Source organism: Labeo rohita, chromosome 23, assembly GCF_022985175.1.
Source record: "Labeo rohita strain BAU-BD-2019 chromosome 23, IGBB_LRoh.1.0, whole genome shotgun sequence".
NCBI lineage: Eukaryota > Metazoa > Chordata > Actinopteri > Cypriniformes > Cyprinidae > Labeo > Labeo rohita.
The window spans coordinates 26,753,920-26,776,636 of record NC_066891.1 but is presented as its reverse complement, the minus strand read 5'-3'; the positions used below and the strand labels follow the sequence as shown (position 1 = coordinate 26,776,636).

General features: G+C 35.2%; 3 protein-coding genes across 4 annotated transcripts; 2 read left to right on the top strand and 1 right to left on the bottom strand.

Annotated features, from left to right (window-relative positions):
- Nucleotides 1-750: 750 nt before the first annotated feature.
- Nucleotides 751-12,910, bottom strand: etv7 (ETS variant transcription factor 7). 2 transcript variants are annotated; one of them, XM_051096482.1, is made up of 9 exons: nucleotides 12,642-12,910; nucleotides 12,028-12,154; nucleotides 10,265-10,429; nucleotides 10,065-10,175; nucleotides 9,238-9,384; nucleotides 5,663-5,827; nucleotides 4,681-4,823; nucleotides 3,977-4,077; nucleotides 751-1,875 (listed from the first exon to the last, which is right to left on the bottom strand). In XM_051096482.1, exons 1-9 carry the CDS (start codon nucleotides 12,675-12,677, stop codon nucleotides 1,692-1,694), a joined length of 1,179 nt encoding a protein of 392 aa, XP_050952439.1. In that variant the 5' UTR covers nucleotides 12,678-12,910; the 3' UTR covers nucleotides 751-1,691. The 2 variants fall into 2 exon arrangements, with proteins under 2 accessions (XP_050952439.1, XP_050952440.1); XM_051096483.1 differs by having other exon boundaries at nucleotides 9,238-9,342.
- Nucleotides 12,911-17,164: 4,254 nt separating this feature from the next.
- LOC127155326 (uncharacterized methyltransferase YdaC-like) lies at nucleotides 17,165-18,165 on the top strand. Its single transcript, XM_051097484.1, has 2 exons — nucleotides 17,165-17,600; nucleotides 17,969-18,165. The coding sequence occupies exons 1-2, from the start codon at nucleotides 17,165-17,167 to the stop codon at nucleotides 18,163-18,165; spliced, it is 633 nt and encodes a 210-aa protein (XP_050953441.1).
- A 1,604-nt stretch (nucleotides 18,166-19,769) lies between these two features.
- On the top strand, nucleotides 19,770-22,703 carry ube2t (ubiquitin-conjugating enzyme E2T (putative)). The gene is made up of 7 exons (XM_051097485.1): nucleotides 19,770-19,881; nucleotides 20,101-20,218; nucleotides 20,322-20,391; nucleotides 21,093-21,198; nucleotides 21,380-21,478; nucleotides 22,229-22,312; nucleotides 22,466-22,703. Exons 2-7 carry the CDS (start codon nucleotides 20,110-20,112, stop codon nucleotides 22,580-22,582), a joined length of 585 nt encoding a protein of 194 aa, XP_050953442.1. The 5' UTR covers nucleotides 19,770-19,881; nucleotides 20,101-20,109; the 3' UTR covers nucleotides 22,583-22,703.
- The last annotated feature ends 14 nt before the right edge of the window (nucleotides 22,704-22,717 follow it).

Below are 22,717 nucleotides of genomic sequence, written 5' to 3'. Positions count from 1 at the left end.
AGTATTAAAAAACAACTTTTGAAGGGGGTTATATTAATAATTGTAGCTATTTTTTGGTCTTGTGGACTATATGAAAACATATTTTATGTAAAATATTTTACTCAAGACAGTACTAAATAAAAAAATAACATGCATTTTGTATGATCTTTCTTATTTTGTTAAAATTATTCACATTTTCACAGATTCTGCAAGGGGTTCCCAAACATTTGCATGCCACTGGTTTAATTAGTGACACTCAGTCTGAATTTTAAAATCTTTATTTGAATGTGCCAACATTTTTTATATTTAAACCTTAATTTGAATATATCAACTAAACATTGCACTCTACAATAGTTCTATGAATAGGCCTAAATTTCTAACAGAGACCCCTCTTCTATCAGCCAATCACTGTGTGCATAATTATTAAGCATTTTGACATCATCCATAGCAGTGAGATCAACCCTGCCCATACTCTTAGCTTAAGACTTCTCTCTATTCCGTAGTAAAAGTTTGTCTCAGCAGCTTTGTGAATAGGTTTTAAGAGAAAACTCTTAGCTAGAAACTTTTACTGCTATTTAGGAGAACCCTTAGTGGTAAGATATGTTTTGTGAATATGGGCCCTGGTTCCTAAAAAAAAAAAAAAAAAAATCAGTTCGAGGGGGTAAATTAAATAAGAAATACACTAATTGTTAGTTGTTTTGTCTTTTTTTAATGGTTGGTTTTTTAACAGTATTTTTAAATAATTTTGAATAGTTGAATGAAATGGCATATTTGTACTTATACACAATTTTTACTGTAAGAAAACTGCAAAAAGCCTTGAAGGAAATGGTAAAATAAAATAACATTTAATCAAATATAAAATCCTTACATTTTAACCAAAAAAAGAGAAAAAAGTTCATGCATCTCAGCATCTTATTTGTCAACTCCCTTTATACAGTTAATAGCTGATTAATGAATTCACAGATTTCATGATACTTGATTAATGGTAAAAATCAACAATATAATGCTGTTATATAGTATAATTGAATGCAGTACAGTTCACAAATCTGTAGAAATAACATTGCACAGTTTTACAACCTGAGAGAAATTTTCATATCAACTCCAATCATCAGTTATGAGAATCAATCAGATTTGTTGTGTTGAAATATTAGTGTCGTTTAGCTTTTAACACATACTAAGAGCAAACAACTGCATACTACCCTGAGTCAAAATCATGTTAAACTAAGTGTCTCCTACAATATTACTGAGTGATATGATACCTCTATGGCAGGGATAGGCAACGTCGGTCCTGGAGTGGTGCTGTCCTGCAGAGTTTAGCTCCAACACTGAAAAAAAACTCACCTGCGTGTAGCCCTAGTATAACTGACATAGATTTTCTTACTATAGGGAGATGAGAGTATTACTTACTATTGGAGAAAGCATAATGGCTAATTTGGATCACGTTAGCTGTTTTTGGCTAACGGTGGCAGGCTTGTTCAGGTGTGTCTGATTAGGGTTGGAGCTAAACTCTGCAGGACAGTGCCACTCCAGGACCGACGTTGCCTATCCCTGGTCTGTGGGATATCAGCCATCTCTGCTGCGCTTTATGGCATATCACAGTGATCTGTATTGGATGTTCACTCTGACAGAAGATCAGCTCTGGGTTTTCCATTCTGATAAGTCAGGTTAATTAACTACTAAGGCTGATCTGGATCAAAATGTTGGAGTAGATGTTATGGGATTGGTGATATGCTGAAGTTGTGTTCTGGGCTAGGGCTCAGGGTAGTCGGAGTCGATATAGGTGATACTTCCAGAGCGTCTTCTCTGTAGTCTGGAGATGCAGGACTATCAGGAGACTCTGACGGTTCTGCACGGTCTGACCTGCCTTGCATGATTTCCTCAGGGGTCTTTAGAAACCTGCAGCACAGAGGGTGTTTTTGAAAACATAAGAGCAAGACCTGAACAACATACGGGCCAAGCCAATATTTCTCTTTTTGAGATCACCATACCCAGTTTAACAGAATCAACTGCTTTAGCTCCCCCTTGAGTTCAGAAATTAAACTGACTCCTCGTTAATGATAAAGAATTTCTGTTTTCAAATATGTTAGTGAATTTTAAATAAATCCTGTCTAAAATAGTTCGGTTTTTTTTTATTAAAAACTGAATTTACATTTAATTTCATACAGAAATAATATAATTAAACATACTTAAGAGTATATTAAAGGATTGGTTCCCTGCCATAATAAAAAAATTCCTGGTAATTTACTCACCCCCATGTCATCCAGAATGTTCATGTATTTCTTTTTTCAGTCAAAAAGAAATTGAGATTTTTAAAGGGGACATCGGATGCAAAGTTCACTTTTTCATGTTGTTTGAATAATAATGTGTGTTGGCAGTGTGTGTACAAATCTACCCTATAATGATAAATAACCATGTAGTGTTTTTTAATTAATCTGTAAAAATAATATCCCCTTTTTCAAATCGAGCCATTCTCAGATGCCTGTCGTTGTGGCGTCACACCCACAGAGGACACTCCCGCGATAGTTGATTGACATGAGCGTCTTACCTCAGACCTGTCAGCTGTAACAGTCCGACCTCCATTGTTTCGATGCGGGAGCAGGGATGTAAGTTAGACAAGAATATCTCCGATTGAGCGATTGAGGTGTTGTGTTGCTGGATGTAATAATGAACATAGTGGTTGTCATTTACTCCCGACATCTGAGCCGCTGAAGATGCAGTGGATTACGTTTGTTTGTGAAGGGAATGCGCCTGCTGATCTACATATATTCGTCTATGTTCACACAAATCATTCGTGATCCAGCTTCACTTACAGTAGAAGTGAGTATAAGGGTTTTTTAATGAATCTTTGCGATTGCTTTTCCTAATAACATGCTAGTTAGCAAGTTTATCACCTAAACGCAGCTAAATGTGGCCAAAGTAAACAGGCTCGTCACTCCACAGAGAGAAGAGAGGGGCGGGGTGAGCAGAGTTCATTAACATTTAAAGCAACCTCGACCAGAACAGGATGATTTTTTCACAGCTAGTTTTGGCAAGGTCCATTATAAGTCCATTATATGAAGAAAAATCCTGGAATGTTTTCCTCAAAAATCTTGATTTCTTTTAAACTGAAGACAGAAAGACATGAACATCTTGGATGATACAGGGGTTGAGTAAATTAGCAGGACATTTTTATTCTGATGTGAAATAATCCTTTAATGTAAGTACATGAAGTAGGACTGAAGTACATCTTCATATGTTATTTTGAAATATGATATTTATGGTACACTAATATGTATGTCAAGTATTTAAATATATTCGTAATTACACATTTGTAATGATGAAGCTGCAATTTATTATATTTATAAATATTAATTCTGAAAGTAATATCGAAAACACTACAGTTAAAATTATAATCAGTTATTTTACATGTGGGTTAGTCAACACATCAAAATAAGTACACTTGTTTAAAGCAAAATAAAAAATTAATAAAACATTTAAAATGTACTTTAAAGCATTTGACATTATTACTGTCATGTGTGTGTTCCTGCTTGCCCTTATTTGGTTATGTTTCCTGGTCTTGTTTAGTTTGATTCCCTGCACCTGTGTTTGTTTAGTATTGTCCTTGTTTGCTTAGTATTTATAGCACTGCCTTTCCCCAGCTTCTTGTCCTGTCTCACGTCGTGTTAAGAGGTTGTTTTCTGCCTGGTTTCCTTGTGGATTTCTTAAAAACTCTGTTTGGATTTCCTGGCTCCTTCATGCTTTTTCATGTTTCTTACCCCAACAACTTGTGACAATTACAAACTGCACTTTTTTTAAATTGTACACTACAAATGCACTTTCATTATAATTAAGTGCACTTTTCTTTTACTAAAGAGTACGTCTCATTTACCATTACTAAATGGAATAATACAGGAATTATACTGGCATCATCATCAACTAATGACTAAAAAATCCATATCACCCAACTACTACATCTTAGTGCAAAAAAAAAATATGCCTTTTGAGTGCCTGCACTTACCGGAAGAGCAGCCTCTGGCCTGTCTCTTTCTTGATAATATTGAGCTTGTAGTAATGACGTAATGCTCTGGACATTTTCTCATAGGTCATATTGGCCCTGTTCTGTAATAACAAACAGATCCAGTTATTCACTTTTAAAGGGATAGTTCACCCAAAATTCTGTCATTAATTACTCACCCTGTAAGACCTTTGTTCATCTTCGGAACGCAATTTAAGATATTTTTGGATGAAATCCGAGAGCTTTCTGACCCTGCATAGACAGCAATGCAACTACCACATTCAAGGCATAGAAGGGTAGTAAGGACATTGTTAAAAAAAGTCCATGTGACATCAGTGGTTCAACCGTAATGTTATAATGTGACGAGAATACTGTTTGTGCACAAAGAAAACAATAACAACTTTACTTAACAATTTCTTTTCTTCCGTGTCAGTCTTTGACATCTTCACGAGAGTATCACATGCATGTGGTGCTGCTGACGGTTGAACCACTGATGTCGCATGGACTATTTTAATAATGCCTTTACTACCTTTCTGGGTCTTGAACATGTCATGAAAAATATCTTATTTTGTGTTCTGAAGATGAATGAAGGTCTTACGGGTTTCGAACGACATGAAGGTGAGTAATTTAATTACAGAATTTCATTTCTGGGTGAACGATCTCTTTAAAGCAATGAAGAAGTGAGCTGGTCTTGTGTGTTGCAGTACCTTGTGGTTGCCCCAGAGTCGTGCCAGTCCATTGGGATCCACTACTCTGAAGACCATGGCATCCGGATCCTCCCAGCGTATGAAGGCCTCATACCTGCTGTCCGACAGCAGCTGGTACACATAGTCCCATAAGAGTTTGCAGTCTAATGGAAAGATGGAATGGCATTAAAGTAACACTCCACTTTTTTTGAAAATAGGCTCATTTTCCAACTCCCCTAGAGTTAAACAGTTGAGTTGTACTATTTTTGAATCCATTCAGCCGATCTCCGGGTCTGCCGGTAGCACTTTTAGCATAGCTTAGTATAGATCATTGAATCCAATTAGACCGTTAGCATCTCGCTCAAAAATGACCAAAGAGTTTCTATATTTTTTCCTATTTAAAACTTGACTTTTCTGTAGTTACATCATGTACAAAGACGGACGAAGAATCAAAAGTTGCGATTTTCTAGGTCGATATGGCTAGGAACTATACTTTCCGTTCTGCGTAATAATCAAGGAACTTTGCTGCCGTACCATGGGTGCAGGCGCAATGATATTACGCAACTCTACAACTACACAAACCTTGATTGTTCCTTGATTATTACGCCGGAATGAGAGTATAGTTCCTAGCCATATCGACCTAGAAAATCGCAAATTTTCATTTTCTGTCATTCTTAGTATACGATGTAACTAAAGAAGAGTCAAATTTTAAATAGGAAAAATATCGTCATTATATATGGTCATTTTTGAGATGCTATCGGTCTAATCTGATTCAATGATCTATGCTAAGCTATGCTAAAAGTGCTACCGCCAGACCCGGAGATTGGCTGAATGGATTATAAAACGGTAAAACTCAACTGTTTAACTCTAGGGGAGTTTGACAATGAGCCTACTTTCAAAAAAAGTGGAGTGTTCCTTTAAGTAAAAACAGTCAATTTTACCAATGGCTGATATCATTTCTTATATTGATGCCAGTTTACCCTGAAACATCATGCATAAGCACCTGCGATCTTTCCATTGGCCTCAGAGGTTTGTGCTGTGTTTGCCGGCCTTGCAGGTTTACTGGACAGGTTGAGAGGCTCATCTGTGCTGTAAACATTGACGGGTTTTCTGGGTTTGTCTGGAGATGTCTGTTGATTTTTTTCCTCAGGAGCATGATGTGAAAGCTCTGCAAAAAATGTGAATAAAAGGTGGTTTAACTAAAATTAAGGAAATTAATTAATAAATCATGGGATGAAATTTTTAATTCATGTCTACAAAATCTTCCATATTTCATGTGTGGGGCTTGAAAATAAAATATTTACAATTTTTATTAAAAAAAAAAGGCCTTTCTATGACATTAGATAAGAAAAGGTAAACATACATCTACATCTTCATATCTGCATCTAATGTTGAATAGTTCATCCAAAAAGATGAGTTTGTTTGTTCATCAGAACAGCTTTTGAGAAATGTAGCATTACATCACATGCTCACCAATGGATCCACTGTAGTGAATGGGTGCCGTCAGAATTCCCTGTCATCTCACATCAAAATCTACTGACATATTTGTTCAGAATTCTTGTTTGCTTGTAAATTTTGCTCAATCTGTGCACATTTCTCTCCCTATTCAGACATACTATGCAATATTATGAATAGAGGACTCATATTTTGGCAGGTGACAATTTTAGGTTAAAAACATCTTAAAACCAAAAGCTACGGTTTGAAGTTGAAACATTTTTATGGATTGTTTTTTTACAACAGTGTTCGTACAGATGCTGTAAAATGAAATTCCAGGACTTTTCAAGCACTGCTTTTTTATTTTCAAGGACTTCAAATTAAAAAAAAAAAGATAAATAACCATATGCTAATAAAACAAAATGGCAAAAATAAAGCACATGTAAAGTATTACTACCAAAGTATTATTAAGTATACTACACTTTTACTATAGTAAAACCATGTTTAATTTTCTTAAAAGATATGTATTTGTGTATACTTTCTTTTTTCTTTGTTTTGTTTTTGTAATTGTACTGCCTTAATTGTTTTATGTTTTCTACCGAATAAAAATTGAAAGAAACAAAACAAAAAAGAAATCAATCCAAAATCCTGATCTGAAACAAATGATTCGACATACGTCCTCCGAAGTCCTGAACTGAATTAAATGATTGGCGACCTGTGCTCCAAGGTTCCGATCTAAATCAAATGATTCGCCATCCATGCTTTGAAGTCCCAGTCTAAATAATTATTCACAAACCATCATTTCAGATCAGGACTCCGAGTGTCAGATCGTGAATCATTTGACTTAGATCGGATACCGAATAATTTGATTTAGATCGGGACTTCAAATCACATTTAGCGAATCATTTGATTTGAATCATTCAGTTTGTGGAATGATTCACAAACCCATTCCGATCTAAATCAAATGATTCGCGACTTGCGCTCCGATGTCCTGATCTGAAACAAATGACTCGCAATTCGTGATCGGATTGGAGCACTTCAAAACAGTGAATCATTTTGTAATGCATTGGTTTAACTGATTCTGAGTTTCGAAATCAAATGATTCACGATCCGCGCTGCTATGTTCCGATCTAGAGCAAAAGATTTGATCTGCTCCAAGGTTCCAATCGAAATCAAATGATTCGTGATCCACGCACCGAAGTCCTGATCTGAATAATGATTCACGAACCATCATTTCAGATCAGGACTCTAAGTGCCGGATCACAAATCATTTGACTTAGATCAGAGCTTCACGTATTGCAAATCTTTTGATTTCAAATTATTCAATTGGCGAAATGATTCCCTTCGAAGTCCTAATCTGAAAAAAATGACTCGCGATTTGTAATCGGATTGGAGCACTTCGAAACAGTGAATCATTTTGCAACACATTGGTTTAACTTATTCTGAGTTTCGAAAAGTTCTGTTGATGTCTCGCAAATAATTTGATTTAGATCGGGACTTCAAATCGCATATTGCGAATCATTTGATTTGAATCATTCAATTCTTAAAATGATTCATGAACCCATTCCGATCAAAATCAAAAGATTTGTGATACGCAATCCTAAGTCCCGATCTGAAACAAATGATTCGAGATTGGATTGGAGCACTTCAAAACAGTGAATCATTTTGCAATGCATTCGTTTAACTGCACTGTAAAAAATTACTGTGAATTTAACGGTAAAAATACTGTAAAAATGCTACAGTAAAAACCTGTTAAACGGTAACAGGCCGTAAAATTTACAGTGAACAGTGAAATTTACCGTAAACTGACGAATTCCCTGTTCTCATTCCCATTACATTTTTTTAAAAATTTGATGTTTTTTTTGTTGAAATAACCCTTTCTTCTTAGTTTTTTTCTTATCAGTTTTGTACATTAGGGTTCTATGTTACATCTAATGTTGTTAAATTAATGTTTATGCATTATTTCAGTTTCATGCGTGTTACCATGATGGTGTTTAGTGTTTGTGTGAATGACACTGTGCACCTTCTATATGTTAATATATAAAAGCTGTTTGTGATGAGCTTTGGTTCATCATGTGATTTTTCTCATCACCACCTGCTTTTGGTGGTTATCAGTATATTACAAAGGTACAAAACAGATTTCAGTACTTCAATAGGTTGGTACAATAACATTATATCAGTTATTGAAATTACGGTATTTACCTGTAAATTTAAGTGAAAACCGCAAAACATAAAATGTTGCTACCGTATTTTTTACGGTAAAATTCTGGCAACCACAGCTGCCAGTTTTTTACTGTAAATTTTATGGAATATTTTTTACAGTGTGATTCTAAGTTTCAAAAAGCTCTGTTTCACATATACGTGCTTTTTAAAATCCTTGCAAGCAATATCAAAATTCAAAAATGAATGGCTTTTTTAATTTAATCTGGCTTTTGCTAGTGAACGGCTTAAAATGAATGATCGAAGTCACGAGTTTGAATCAATTGATGCGGATCCAGTGTAAATGACTCAATTGATTTGATTCATTTGTTCCTTTCTTGCGCACCTTGCCTTGTTTACACAACAGTACTACTACTGGTTTAGCTCGGTGGTTTTATGACATTAAATGAAAAAAGCGGAAAAAGTATTATATTTTTTGAATTGTGTGAATTTCGCATGAAAAGATATGTGCTTAATGAAAAAATTAAACACTTATTTTATAGATGCATTGTCTTTCAATAATTCAAGCACTTTTCGAACCTAGCTCTTTAGAAATATTGCTATTTTCAAGGGTTTTCCAGGCCTTAAATTTCAAAAAGTACAATTTAAGTACTTTAAGCACCTTGTACGAACCCTGTTACAAACACACAGTTTTTCACTTCACAATATGTTAATTGATGGACTGGAGTGGTGTGGATTACTGTGATGTTTTTATCAGCTGTTTGGACTCTCATTCTGATGGCACCCATTCACTACAGAGAATCCATTGACGAGCAAGTGATGTAATGCTACATTTCTCCAAATCTATTCTGATGAAAAACAGTCTCATCTATGTCCTAGGGGCCTGAGGATTGATTTTCAGCTAGCTTTTTTGTGTGAACTATTTCTTTTAATAAAATGAGAGGGCTTTTTTTTAGGTTCAACAAAGATGCTTTAAGCACTAACCTCTTTGCATGCCATGTAAATGCTCAGGATTAGCAGATAAAGATTTCCTCTCCTGGCTCTGATCTGTGCTGCATCCAGCTGTTAACACCCAAGAGTTTGGATTTACTGGACAAACAGGAACACTTCTGTTAGAAGCAACATAAGGACCTGCAAGACCAATTATCAAATGCTATTTACAGCTGTAATTACAAAACAATTTATTTCATTCATAACATGACGGAGTCAAGTCTGAAAAAAGGGCAAATATGAAAGTATAGTATTGTGTAGTATTGTTTGAAAAGAGGTAGGTCTAAGTTAGCCACACCTATTGGCAACAACTCTAGTTGCGTTGCAACCAGGAAATTCCCTTCTGCATAAGGATATGGTGTTATTTAACCCAATGTTTCACAAATGAAGCAAATCAGCATGTTTTCATCCAGAATCAGTAATAATAGACTTGCTATAAATACTGATATAGAATGATCAGTAAGTACGATATGCCAAATGTTTCCCTTTACAAGCACATTGGAGCAAAAAAAGTGTCTCAGTTCCTTCAACGGTGTGTTTTTGCTACAGGCTTCGGCAAGCCATTTCGTTTATTCTCTGGCTCTTGTTCAAATAGGAAGTCAGACATTTATCAAAATGCCCATAATAGAGGATTACACAAGAACAGCCTGAACAAGGAAGAGTCCTCTCAGCTTGTGACCCAAAGTTGCTCAAAAATGCTCTGAATTCTGTAAATGAAACCTAAATAATTGAATAAAAATATGCAAGCGATCAAATAATACATGCATGGCTGTTTAAAATGGATTAATTTGATTACATTCATAGATAGATAGATTGATCACCTGTCGTCCTGTTTGAGTCGAGCATCTGTTGTGACTGTGTGGACAGCGGACTGAAGATTGCACATCTCCTCTGCTGCTTAACATGTTGAAGGAGCTCATACAATACGTCACCTGTTCACAGAAGTTAGAGCGGAGCAGTTGTTATGAAAGGTCTGGCCGAAACTGATAATTATAATCTAATTCATTGTAGTATCACACACCAGAGCTGGGACAGCGGAGACGGAAGTCTTCTTTGGTTAGAAGACAAAGTGCTTTTCCGTTCATCTCGAATTTTTGGTGGTCCGCACGTCGCAGGGAATATTCCCTCTGTGCCCAACGCAACCAGAGATTCACGTCTTCCTTATTCCACAAAGATGGATTGATCCCTGTAAATTACAACCGTGTAATAAAGCGTTAGTTAATGACAACCCTCATGTCATTTCAAATCTGTGTGATTTTCATTATTTTGTGCAGAATGTCCAAGCTGCAATAAAAGTAGACAGTGCCAGTAGGCTCTGATTCTCCGTAAAAGACATAAAAAACCAATATAAGCACCATAAATGCAGTCCACATGACTTACTGTATTTTATAGCGTAGCCCTGCAATAGCTTTAGTAAGGAACAGACCAACGTTTACATCATAATTTGGTGAAAATCATCCCCTTCTTAGGTGTTGACTGAATAATTTCTGTCTATTCCTCTCACAAAACTTGGCTTTGGACTATAATAAAGACTTACATATATGTACAGTTGAGGTCAAAAGTTTAAATACACCTTGCAGAATCTGCAAAACGTTAATTATTTTACCAAAATAAGAGGGATCATACAAAATGCATGTTATTTTTTTTATTTAGCACTGACCTGAATAAGATATTTCACATAAAAATGTTTATATATAGGCCAGGAGAAAATAATAGTTGAATTTATAAACATTACCTCGTTCAAAAGTTTACATATGCTTGATTCTTAATACTGTGTTGTTTCCTGAATTATCCACAACTGTTTTTTTTGTTTAGTGATAGTTGTTCATGAGTCCCTTGTTTGTCCTGAACAGTTAAACTGCCTGCTGATCTTCAGAAAATCCTTCAAGTCCCACTTTGTTTTTTCATCATTTTTGTGTATTTGAACCCTTTCCAATGACTGTATGATTTTGAGATCCAACTTTTCACAATGAGGACAACTGAGGGACTCATATGCAACTATTACAGAAGGTTCAAACACTCACTGATGCTCCAGAAGGAAAAACCATGCATTAAGATCCAGGGGTGTAAACTTTTGAACAAAATGAAGATGTGTACATTTTTCTTATTTTGCCTAAATATAATATTTTTTTTCATTTAGTACACCCCATCAGAAGCTACAGAAGACACGTTTCCCAGAAGACAAAATAAGTTAAATGTATCCCGATCTTCAAATTTCTCTCTTAATGCATTCAGTTTTCTTAAATTGGTGGCCAGTTTAACTGTTCAGGACAAACAAGGGACTCATAAACAACTATCACTGAACAAAAAACACAGTTGTGGATCATTCAGGTAACAGCACAGTATTAAGAATCAAGCGTATGTAAACTTTTAAACAGGGTCATTTTTATAACTTTTCTCATGTGGACTATAAATATCTTATTTGGGTCAGTACTAAATAAAAAAAAAAAAAGTTTTTTTATTTTGTATGATCCCTCTCATTTTGGTAAAATAAATAACATTTTGCAGATTCTGCAAGGTGTATTTAAACTTTTGACCTCAACTGTAAATATATATATATATAATGCTTTATGCTACTGTCGTGGTGCTTTTTGTCATTTGAAGCCTTATAGCCACTGGTCACTGTCTGGAAAAGTGTGTCATTGTATGCTCTGCTAAACATCTGTGTTCTATAGAAGAAATCATGTTTGAAAGGGCATGATGTTGAGTACATTTGTCCTTTAATGCACTTCGTTGTCAATGATCTATAAGCTATTCATGTAAATATTTTATGTGGGAACATACGTAGTCTTCCAGGTAGCTTGCAGAGTTCATCAGGCACTGTGTCGTACCCTGAGGGACGTTCATTTGGAGGGTCGTGCAGAACTGGAGAGCAAACTGGCGGTTCGCTCCCATTACAGTTCTGCTGAAGCTTGGAAGAGAAAGCAGAAAATCAAAGAAAATTAATTCCTTCACTTTTAAATTACATATTTTCAGTGATATAATAATGCGATTACATGAATGAGTCAGAAAGTACAGAAACTAGCCAACGACTCTTACTTCATGAAACAGAGTTCTCAACACACAGCAAAAGTGAAAGTAAATTTGAGACACACAACAGTTTTTATTTTCAGTTTTGCACTGTCGCATACATTTCTAATAGATTTGCATCAAAAATCTACCTTGATATTTGACTATATATTTTTTTTTTTTGACATGTGAGAGGGTTTATATGATAACACAAAAGAAACCTTGCTGAATATACTAGTTGCTTAAGTGAGCAGTGTAATGTGATTTTCATGTGATTAATGTATTTTCCTTGGTTTTTTAGCACTGATAACAGCATTGACTACTAATTGAAAGTCATTCATAGTACTATACTATTATTTGGTGGTAAGTGTTGTGTCTACAGATCTTACCTTTATCAAAGGTGGCGGTGAGGAGGCGTCACTCATGTTCTGTAACCTTCAAGACTTCACAAACTCATAAATATTCGCTACAGATATTAATACCTGATTACTGTATCAATAGCTGATCGATGTATACACCAAATACAGCATGTGTAGTCGTGTAAAGTCGTAGTCTCGCACAGCAGAGTTTGTCTTTTCTTATGCGAATCGCTGCAATATTAAGAATCCTTCCGGGAAATGAAATCGAAAGAGAGCGGATCTGCCACGGGCTGTGTGCACACAAGCGCACAAGCACTGTAGGGAAGAGAGATCGCTCCTGTGTTTGTGTTTCAGGTAGTCAATCTGGTATTTCCTGAAAGCCCACAAAGATTCAATGTGTGTGAAATAAACTTTTAAAAGCGCAAAAAGAGTGATTTGAACAACAAAGCAAATTAACTAAATACTGTAGGGTACAGTAGTAGCTCTGGGATTCCAAAAAATAAAATAAATAAATAAAAAATAAAAATAAAAAAATATTTTAAGAAAGTATTTTAAGTATTCTGCTTTTAGATTTGTTTATCGTTATGAATTATCAGTTATGACATTTATGAAGCGTGTGAATTCAAGTGGCGACTTCTTAAGGTATTTCTTTCAGCAATTTTCTGTTAAGGCGCGTCTTACGCAATAGCTTACGTATGTTGTAATTTGGCACCCCTCGCAACCTGAGCTAAATGTTCATACGTTCACTAAAATACGAATCCAGAATCTACATGATTGGACAAGCAATATGGAAAATGGATGGATGGGTGTGAGTCATAACAGTTTAATCGAAGTGGCCATATAACAAAAATAAAATTATGAAATGAAAGCCTGAATATAAGATTTAAATGACAATAATGGTAAAAAAAAAATAAAAATAATAATTCATCAATATAAGGTTTTGTTAGTAGGGTGATGTCACTGGGCCAAATAGTTATGTGAAATATTAACTCAAAAGAAGATATAAAAAAGTGATGATGAAATATTAAAACACAATTAGTTATATAATGTTCTATGCTAAATAAATTTGTTTATTTCATCCAAATATAGGATTATATGTTCCCTTTTGTCACTATACCGAAACAATGATGACATGTTTAGGTCGTGACAATTTTATGAAATAACACCCAAAAAAAAAAAAAAACATGTCACTACCGAAATGCCACCAAATGTTTCGGTAGTGACAAGTTACACACAGATTTTTCAGACTTTTAAACGCCTCAATTTACCTCAAAATTATTGGGCCTATACTCACATCCTGTAGCTATACGAGAGCATACCTGTCAGCCCTGCCGTTTTCCCGGGATTCTCCCGTGTTTTTCCTATATAGATATAGATAAGATATAGCCTATACTAAGATATTTAAATCTTACTAAATGAATATAATTGTTTGAAAATAATTATTTAATTAACGTAATTCATTAATATGATAATAATATAATACAATAATTAATACTTTCGACCATTTAAAAGAATCAAAAGGATAGCCTACTTTTACAAACAAGTATGGAAAAAAAAATACAAAAATTATTTCAGTATCATTTTCATAAGTTGAAATTTAGGGGTTGGGGTTCGGAACAGCCACCTCCCAACTGAAAGTAATTTATACCCAAATTATGATTTAATATATATTAAGCTTACTGATATTTTAAATATTATTGTGGGTTTCAATAGATAATAGAAGGATCTTAGTTAACATCTAACATATATATATATATATATATATATACACACACACACACACACACAGTGCACAGCATAAATGAGTACACCCCTCTGAATAAATATAAAAAATTATTTTCTTAATGATCACTAATATAATTCAAAATGTATTAAACATATATGTATCAAAATATATGCAAATATCTTCTGTAAAATAAGTAAATTAGCCAATTTTGTTGAAATGATGGATTGTAGAAATGAGTACACCCTAGATTTAATTCAGCGAATGTATAATATTCTAGTACTTAGTATGTCCTCCAGAAGTTTAAGTATACTGCTCTGACCCTTTTTGGCACTGAGTGTACAAGTTCAAATGAATTTATCAAACAAATAAAATCAAGACAACTTTTCATATCTGTCCTGTTTAACTCCTGGAGGACGACCTCCTTAAATGCCCTGGTCTTTAATGGGCAGTTTTGCTTAGTCCGTCTCTACAGAATCCCCCACAGCTGCTCAAGAGTGTTAAGATTGAGTGAAATACATGTCTACTGAAGAATTTTCACCTTGGGAGAATGAATATCATTGTCTTGCTGAAAAAAATGCCCATTTAATGCAGGGAATGAGGGGAGGGTAGCATCTGCAGTTTCAGTTTTTTGTATTACATCACACAGTGGTGTGTGAATTCATAACAGCACTAATAAAGCACAACTCACTCACACCTTCAGCACTCACGCATCCCTATAGAAGAGCTTTACTTTACACTGAACATCACTGTGGGAACCAGAACATTTTGGATGTTTTTAGATCTGAAATGATTGACTTGGTCTCTTGAGATCACTGTATGATTATTGGATGATTCCCAGAAGTCTTTTTTGTAAATATGGGCCTTGGAAGAGGTTAAATGAGTTTATTGTGCTTTGGCTACAGTAGGTAATTCTAGTGGTGACAGCAACCACGCATGTCACTTTTGCAGGATGCGTCGTACTCTGTGAGATAAAGTGTCGCCTTTTGCATAGCTGTTGCCCGCTCTGAGACACTTGCATGGTATTTCTCCGGCTCTTTTTTGTAGCAAAAAATTCACTCATCACTAAATGAAAACTTAAAGTGAAGACTTGAATATTCCAAGAGCCTTGTCACAAGTCCATTGTTTTTAAATGTCAGTGCTACTTCTGCTATATTTTCACACTTAAAATAATGATTTGGTATTCCTCTTGTACCACTGTCCTCTTTTGTGCTAAGAAATACGTCACCTGACAGTTTTCTCCCAAGTGGTTTCGTTGTTGACAGCATTAAGTCTTTGTATAATTCAGTAGGCTATAAAACACCTTTAACTCTCAGGAAATTACTTGTCTTTAAAAGTTTTGGTTCAGTATACTTACCTGTTGATCAAAAATAGCCTTAAACCTACATTTTTTTTTTTTTTTTAGTTTTATTTAGTATCTTTCAGGAGGGTGTACTCATTTTTGCAACACAACATTTTGATAAGAAACCCTTATTTTGCTGAATAGTTTTGACATTCTTCTTTGGTAATTGATCAAGCTGGCTTGTCGGAGCATTACATCTCCAAAGAACCCCAACATGTCTTCAAAATAAAGAGTAATTGCTGAATTTGTTAAGTTTTAGAGGGGGTGTCATTTATGCTGTGCAATGTATATATATATATATATATATATATATGAAGAGTTTAGATGCAAAACCAGCTAAATCCATCTGACGTCTTTCTTAAAAAAATGCATTTTTATCAGGCTCAGATGTATAGGTTTCTATGTAAGTACTGGTACTTCTGATTGGGATAAGGCTGGTATTTTAGCGAGTTTGAAGAAAAAGTATTTGATGGACGTATAATATGTGTCGAGAGCATTCACTCAGTATCATTATCTCATTTTTGACCGAGATGGCTTTTAGCTGGTTTTGCATCTTAACTCTTCATATATATATATATATATATATATATATATATATATATAATGTCTTGTCACTAAATCATTCAATCAGTCGATTTCTTCAAAAACGCAGATTCATTCATCAACGGAACACCGCTGTGTTTGTTTGGAGATCCGCAGCGGCTCAGCTGTGACTTTATTTGGAAATATTTTCATTCTCAAAGTAGAGCAAAAAAAATTCAAATTACATTCCTAAAATGTAAGTCACTTTGTATTAACTTTTTGTTTATCAAACTGTTGTATAAATTCAGTATCACATTTGCAAACTCACTTTATAATCATTAAAAATCTGCCACTCATCTCAGCTCATCTCACAAACTTAAATTATGTTCAAAAAAGCTCTACACTGCACAATGAATTTCTTATTTACATAGGCTAGTTTGCACTCTGTTATAATGCGCTGATTGGCGAGCTTGTATAACCCAACCCTCAGCAGGATTATGACTAACTTAAACACCTAATTATCCACTGCATTGATGAAATGATCAAATATGTTTGTGATTGGCTACATTTTTCAACGCTGCTAGAACACCTTATAAATATTGGTGCTCCACAGAGTGCAAACACAAATACACACTGGCGTGTTTGCAAAAATATAAAATGTATTATTATGTCGCATTGTGTTTATGATTTTGTAGGCTTTTAGTCTATAGATAAAACATTGAAATCACCTGCGTGCTCTTGCTATTGTTTGAGGCTGCTTAGCATGTCAAATAGCAGCAACCCAGGTTCTACAGGGGAGAAACCCCCGGGGCTGCTGCTATATTCTCCCACTGCCCTACCTCAGCCTTCACAAACATCCGTTCTGCTGAGGAGTAGTTCTTCGAGCACGCACTCCAAATTCTGAACTACTGAGGTCAACCTCTGTATAGCCTATATATTTGTTGGGCTTTTGTTTTCAGCCTAGAAATGCTGCCTAATAAAGTGGGCAAACAGCTTGGTCGCCCTACCTACTCTTTAACTGGATGGTTGGTGACCAAATTCTTCAAATGGCACAATCAAATTTTGGAGGAGAATGCAGTGAAGTTGTGCAACATACAACCCAACGACACGGTGCTGGAGCTCGGTCACGGGCCGGGCTTCGGTCTGCAGGCGGCGTCGCAGCTCCTCACGGGTCCGGAGGGGAAACTGATCGGTGTGGATTACTCCCAATACATGCATGAGATGGCCAGTAAGCGCATGAAGGAGCAAATCTCCAAAGGAAAGCTTGTGTTGTATTACAGTGATTTGGTGACCATGCCGATAGAGGAAAACACGGTTGACAAGGTGTTTCACTGCAACTGTTATTACTTCTGGCCAGATCTGAAAGCGGGAGCGAGAGCGATTCACAGAGTGATGAAACCAGGTGAGATCACGAGAAATTAAAATGTCCAAATCAACATCTATGATTTTGTATTTAAGACGGGAAACTTAATAAAAGAAATTTCACAGTCATTGATTTCTGAGCTGAAAATGTTTCTACGAAAGCCATTTTTCTTATTATTACCAGCATCATAATTTAAATGTAAATGAATTGGAACTGGATTATTGCAAAGATTCTGTTTTTTTACGTACAATATTTAGTATGCCTCTCATTGTCTAGAAATGCATGAAATCCACAAGTTCAAAACATTGAACATATCATCCAAAATGATGTTAGAATGAAAAAATTGTCTCTAATTGCTGGATCCAACTGTACGTCTTATTGAAAATTATTATTTTCTATGCCTGCAGGTGGAATTATGGTTACAACTCTCAGACTAGACAGTGTTATTAAAGCTGCTAATATGAAAGTGCTCACTGGAGATAACTGGCGTCCTGAGGTCTACATGAAAGCTCTGCAGTCCTGTGGATTCACAGATGTCCGAATGGAGAATAAAAGAGACAAACTCATCACATTTCAAGCTATTTTTGCCACTGCAGTGAAGTAAAATTCCTGTGCAATGTACTGATGTGTAATGCATACCCTTACACATTGTCTCAGGATTGTGTTTGAAATAAAATGAATCCAACAGGAATAAATATTGCCAATGATTGACACTATATGCAATATACCTGAGCTTGTTTTAGAAAACATTTCACTTCTCATATTCAACACAAATGAACAAAACATTTCAAATTATTACCTTGACCATAAAATCCTAAACCTAAAAATTGTAAAGATGTTTTCTCTAGTGCAATGAAGCAAGACCAGATTTTTTTCTGACTTGTTTTGACAGTTTCTGTAGGCACATTCCTAGAAATTTTGAGTACAAAAAAAGTGTTTGAACATGTTAGTTCACTTAATACACTGACGCGGTCTTGCTGGACATGTTGTCTATATGTATCTATAAGGCAAACAGACTATAAGTTGTCCTTAGAAATTCACTCATCATTCTCAATTTACAGTATTATCTGTAATGTAAAGAAACTGCAAGTCAGCTTTTTTGAAAAGTTTAGACTTTAAATTTTTTAAAACAGCTTTACAATATATGTCAGATATGATTTCATTACATATTCCATAAATGATATTAGTTTGAACTACTTGTACAGATTACATTAACAGGAAATGTTTCCCCCCAGCAATGAATGTTAAAAGCTCTAGTCACAGAACACATAATTAAGTTTGATTTATTGGAATTGTAATTTTGTGGAACACAATGGAACGTGACTCCATATCCCAGAATGCTTTGCTTTAACCAAGTATTTAAAATGATACTATTGAGCTATTGAGGATTAGATGCAACAGTGTTGCTCAATGAGTTTTGCATTGGAATAAATGACAACTGCATTTACAGCGACTTTGTGTTATTTGATTACTTTGAAATGAAAATAACATTTTGAACAAAACTAATCAAACACTGAGGGAGTAATTTATTTCAAGAATTTGATCATTATCTATATGTTGGAACAAAATGTATGCAGGGTTGAGGAGTGACTAGTTATGTGTAATGAAATTATGCTATTAAATTACAAAATTAATGTAATTGTATGTGAGATTCAACACATTCCTTCTGTTGTATGACTGTGTGGAATGTCTTTGAATTGCCATGAATTTAATTCCACTTCCTGTCATTCCAACTCCAATTCAAATTCAACTTCCTGTGGGGCGGAGTCAATTCAATTCAAATTCCAACTCATGAATTGAATGGCGGCCAATTCTGAAATTCTGAATTGTGCACAAGCCTGGTAAAAGCGTCATAAAACATTCCTTTAATACATAAAATTTAACTTTTGTGGCCTGTTTTAGGCTTTTAATGGCTTATCAGAAAAAGAAAAACGAAAGAATTGTATACAATTTCGACCTTGAGAACAGATATGACAACTTTACACAGTCTTTCATGAAAAATACACTTGTCCTGAAGAAACACTTTAATCTTTTGGTTAAAATCTACAAGTCAAGAGCTATTACAAAAATGTTAAAATACTAGCATTTTACGTCTGGATGACGAAACATTCTTAAGTGAGGTTTGATTCAAATTAAGCAAAAAAGACGATAATCAAACCATGTCAAGTGAACACGTAAGAAACTACAACACCCATGATGCACCGCGCGTCGGTCGCACAATGACGTATCAACATTTAGCGGGCTGAATCAAAACCAAGGAAGTCATTCAGAGGCTGTTTACTATCCAGTTAACGAGCAGAGCTTGGCAGTAACAACATCAGTAAGTGAAGATACGAAGCTAAATACCTCGTCGCTTGAAATATTTGTTTTATATCAGCTTTTTATTTGACAAACATCTAGACAAACTCCATTGGAGTCCACATTGATTAACATTCAGTTGCTAGTGGAGGGAAACATGCCGTTATTAATGCATAGTGTGAATGTGGCAAGTAATGAGTGTTAAAATATTGTTCACTTAATAAGTGTCGTGTTTATTTAGACAGTCGTTATGCAGAGAATCAGTCGTCTGAAGCGGGAGCTGCAGCTTCTCAGTGCTGAACCTCCTCCAGGAGTCTCCTGCTGGCAGATTGAGGGACGGGTGGATGAACTACAAGCCCGTCAGTCTGCTCTCCTATGATATTTAATGCTGACACAATATTTAATTAAATATTAAACACTGACAGCATCCCCTCTTCTGTTTTCCTCTTGTGTTTGATATAGAGATTGTTGGAGGTGCAAACACTCCATATGAAGGAGGCGTGTTCACACTGGAAATCAATATACCTGAGAGGTGAGACTATTAAATGATCTCAACATGGTCGTGATGTTTTAATAAATTGATTTTTGCAATGCTTAAAGGAGTAGTTTACTTTATAGTTTTTCTAAAAGTTTAGTCACCCTCAGGCCATCCAAGATCTAGATGAGTTTCTTAGGAACAGATTTGGAGACATGTAGCATTACATCAACTGCTCACCAATGGATCCTCTTCAGTGAATGGGTGCCGTCAAAATGAGAATCTAAACAGCTTACACAAACATCACAGTAATTCATACGACTCCATGTCTTTGTGAAAATTAAAAATGCGTTTGTAACTTTTATTTACTTCAAACTATTGCGTCTGTTTAAAATACAACACTGCTTTCTCCAGTGAAAAAGTAGTTTTGTCTGAATCAGGAGAGAAATATGCACAGATCAAGCACTGTTTACAAGTGAAAGCAGTCCAAAATCAATATGTTGATGAATTTTAATGTGAGAGGACAACAGGGGATGGACTTTTTCACTTGAGGAAGCATTATAAGGAATTATAGACTCATATTTAGACCTGAAGCAGTTTAAATGTCTCGATGGATTTGCAGTGATACATTTCTCCAAATCTGTTCTGATGATGAAACAAACTCATCTAGAATTTGAATAGCGTGAGAGTGAGTAAATATACAGTGAATTTTCATTTTTGTGTGAACCATTTCTTTAACACTTCTATCATGTTTGCAGGTATCCGTTTGAACCTCCGAAAATGCGTTTTGTGACGCCCATCTATCACCCCAATATTGATAATGCGGGACGCATTTGTCTTGATGCTCTGAAACTGCCACCAAAGGTAAGGACTGAAAAAATAATTGAATTGAGGTTTAATTTTCTTTTTGCAAATGTCATTTTGTTGTTTGTTTTGAAGAATGACACGTGTAGGGATATCAACTTTGATAGTAGACCTTTTTATGCATATCTGGTGTGATTGTTAACTCTCACATGTTGATATTCATATGCATTTTATTTCAAAGGGAGCTTGGAGGCCGTCGCTCAACATTTCAACAGTGCTCACCTCCATACAGTTGCTGATGTCCGAACCGAACCCCGATGATCCACTCATGGCTGATATAGTGAGTTTAGATATGTTCACTCTGTTTTTAGAGGTCAAGTGTGTAATTTCTGGCATTGAAATCTGTTTGTTGAACAGCCCGTCATAACATTAGCTGAACCAGTGGCTTAAATTGGGTTTGGAATTAGCTGTTTGTTCAAATATATATTTTGCGCCATTTTTACACTTCTGTATTTATGGAAGCCCATTTCTGCAACTGATTAAGAATAAATAAAGAAAGAAAGAAAGGTTTTTTTTTATTTGTGACTTCTTATGTTGTCTGACTTCTGACTTTTTCTCACAATTGTGTGATATAAACTCACAATTAGAAATAAAGTCAGAATTGCATGATATGAACTTGCAATTTTAAAGTCAGAAATATAGGATTTAAACTCACAATCCTGACCTCTTTTCTCAGAATTGTTACATAAACTAGCAATTGCCAATTTACATATCCCAATATTTTCATGATATAAACTCACAATAAACTGAGAAAAAAAGTCAGAATTGCAAGATACAAACTTTAAAACATGCAATTACAAGTTTATATCATGCAGTTCTGAGTCAGAAATGTCAGAATTCAGAATAAAAAAGGGAATTTAAATATTCAGTGGTGGAAATGAGCTTCCATAGTTCTCGCACCCAAAGAGCACCGATGTATGTATTTTTACACCCCAGCAGTAGTTTTTTTTGCATGTTCGTATGTAAAAGCTTCCATAGTTATTGCCCTTACATTAATCTTGAAAATTAATCTGCCTGACATACTTTCCAGTCCTCAGAATTTAAATACAACAAACCACTATATCTAGAGAAGGCAAAGAAATGGACGGCTGAACATGCAATCCAGAAGAACAAGGTAAGATTTGGGCTTTTCAGAACTCGTATAATCTAAACTGTAGCCATGAAAGTCCAACATTTCGGACAATGACAAAACACACATCAGACTCTAGGGGCAGCCAGTGTTCTTTCATTGCTTCAGTCTAATTGTTTCTCTTTCTTGTGTTTGAAGGGTTGTGAGGAGACAGAAGAAAAGACTGCTGAGAATAAAACTAAGAAAACTGCACACAAGAGAGAGGCACTTAGTGCACAGGAGAATTTAGAGCACACAAAGAAAGTATGCCTGTAGTAGGCCTATATTTTACAAATGACTGTTCTTAAGTTTATTATGCAAATAGTTTATTTCTGGTATTCTTTTTTCTTGTTTACAGTTGGTAATTTGAATGTAATAAAACGTATTTAACATGACACTATATTTGCATCT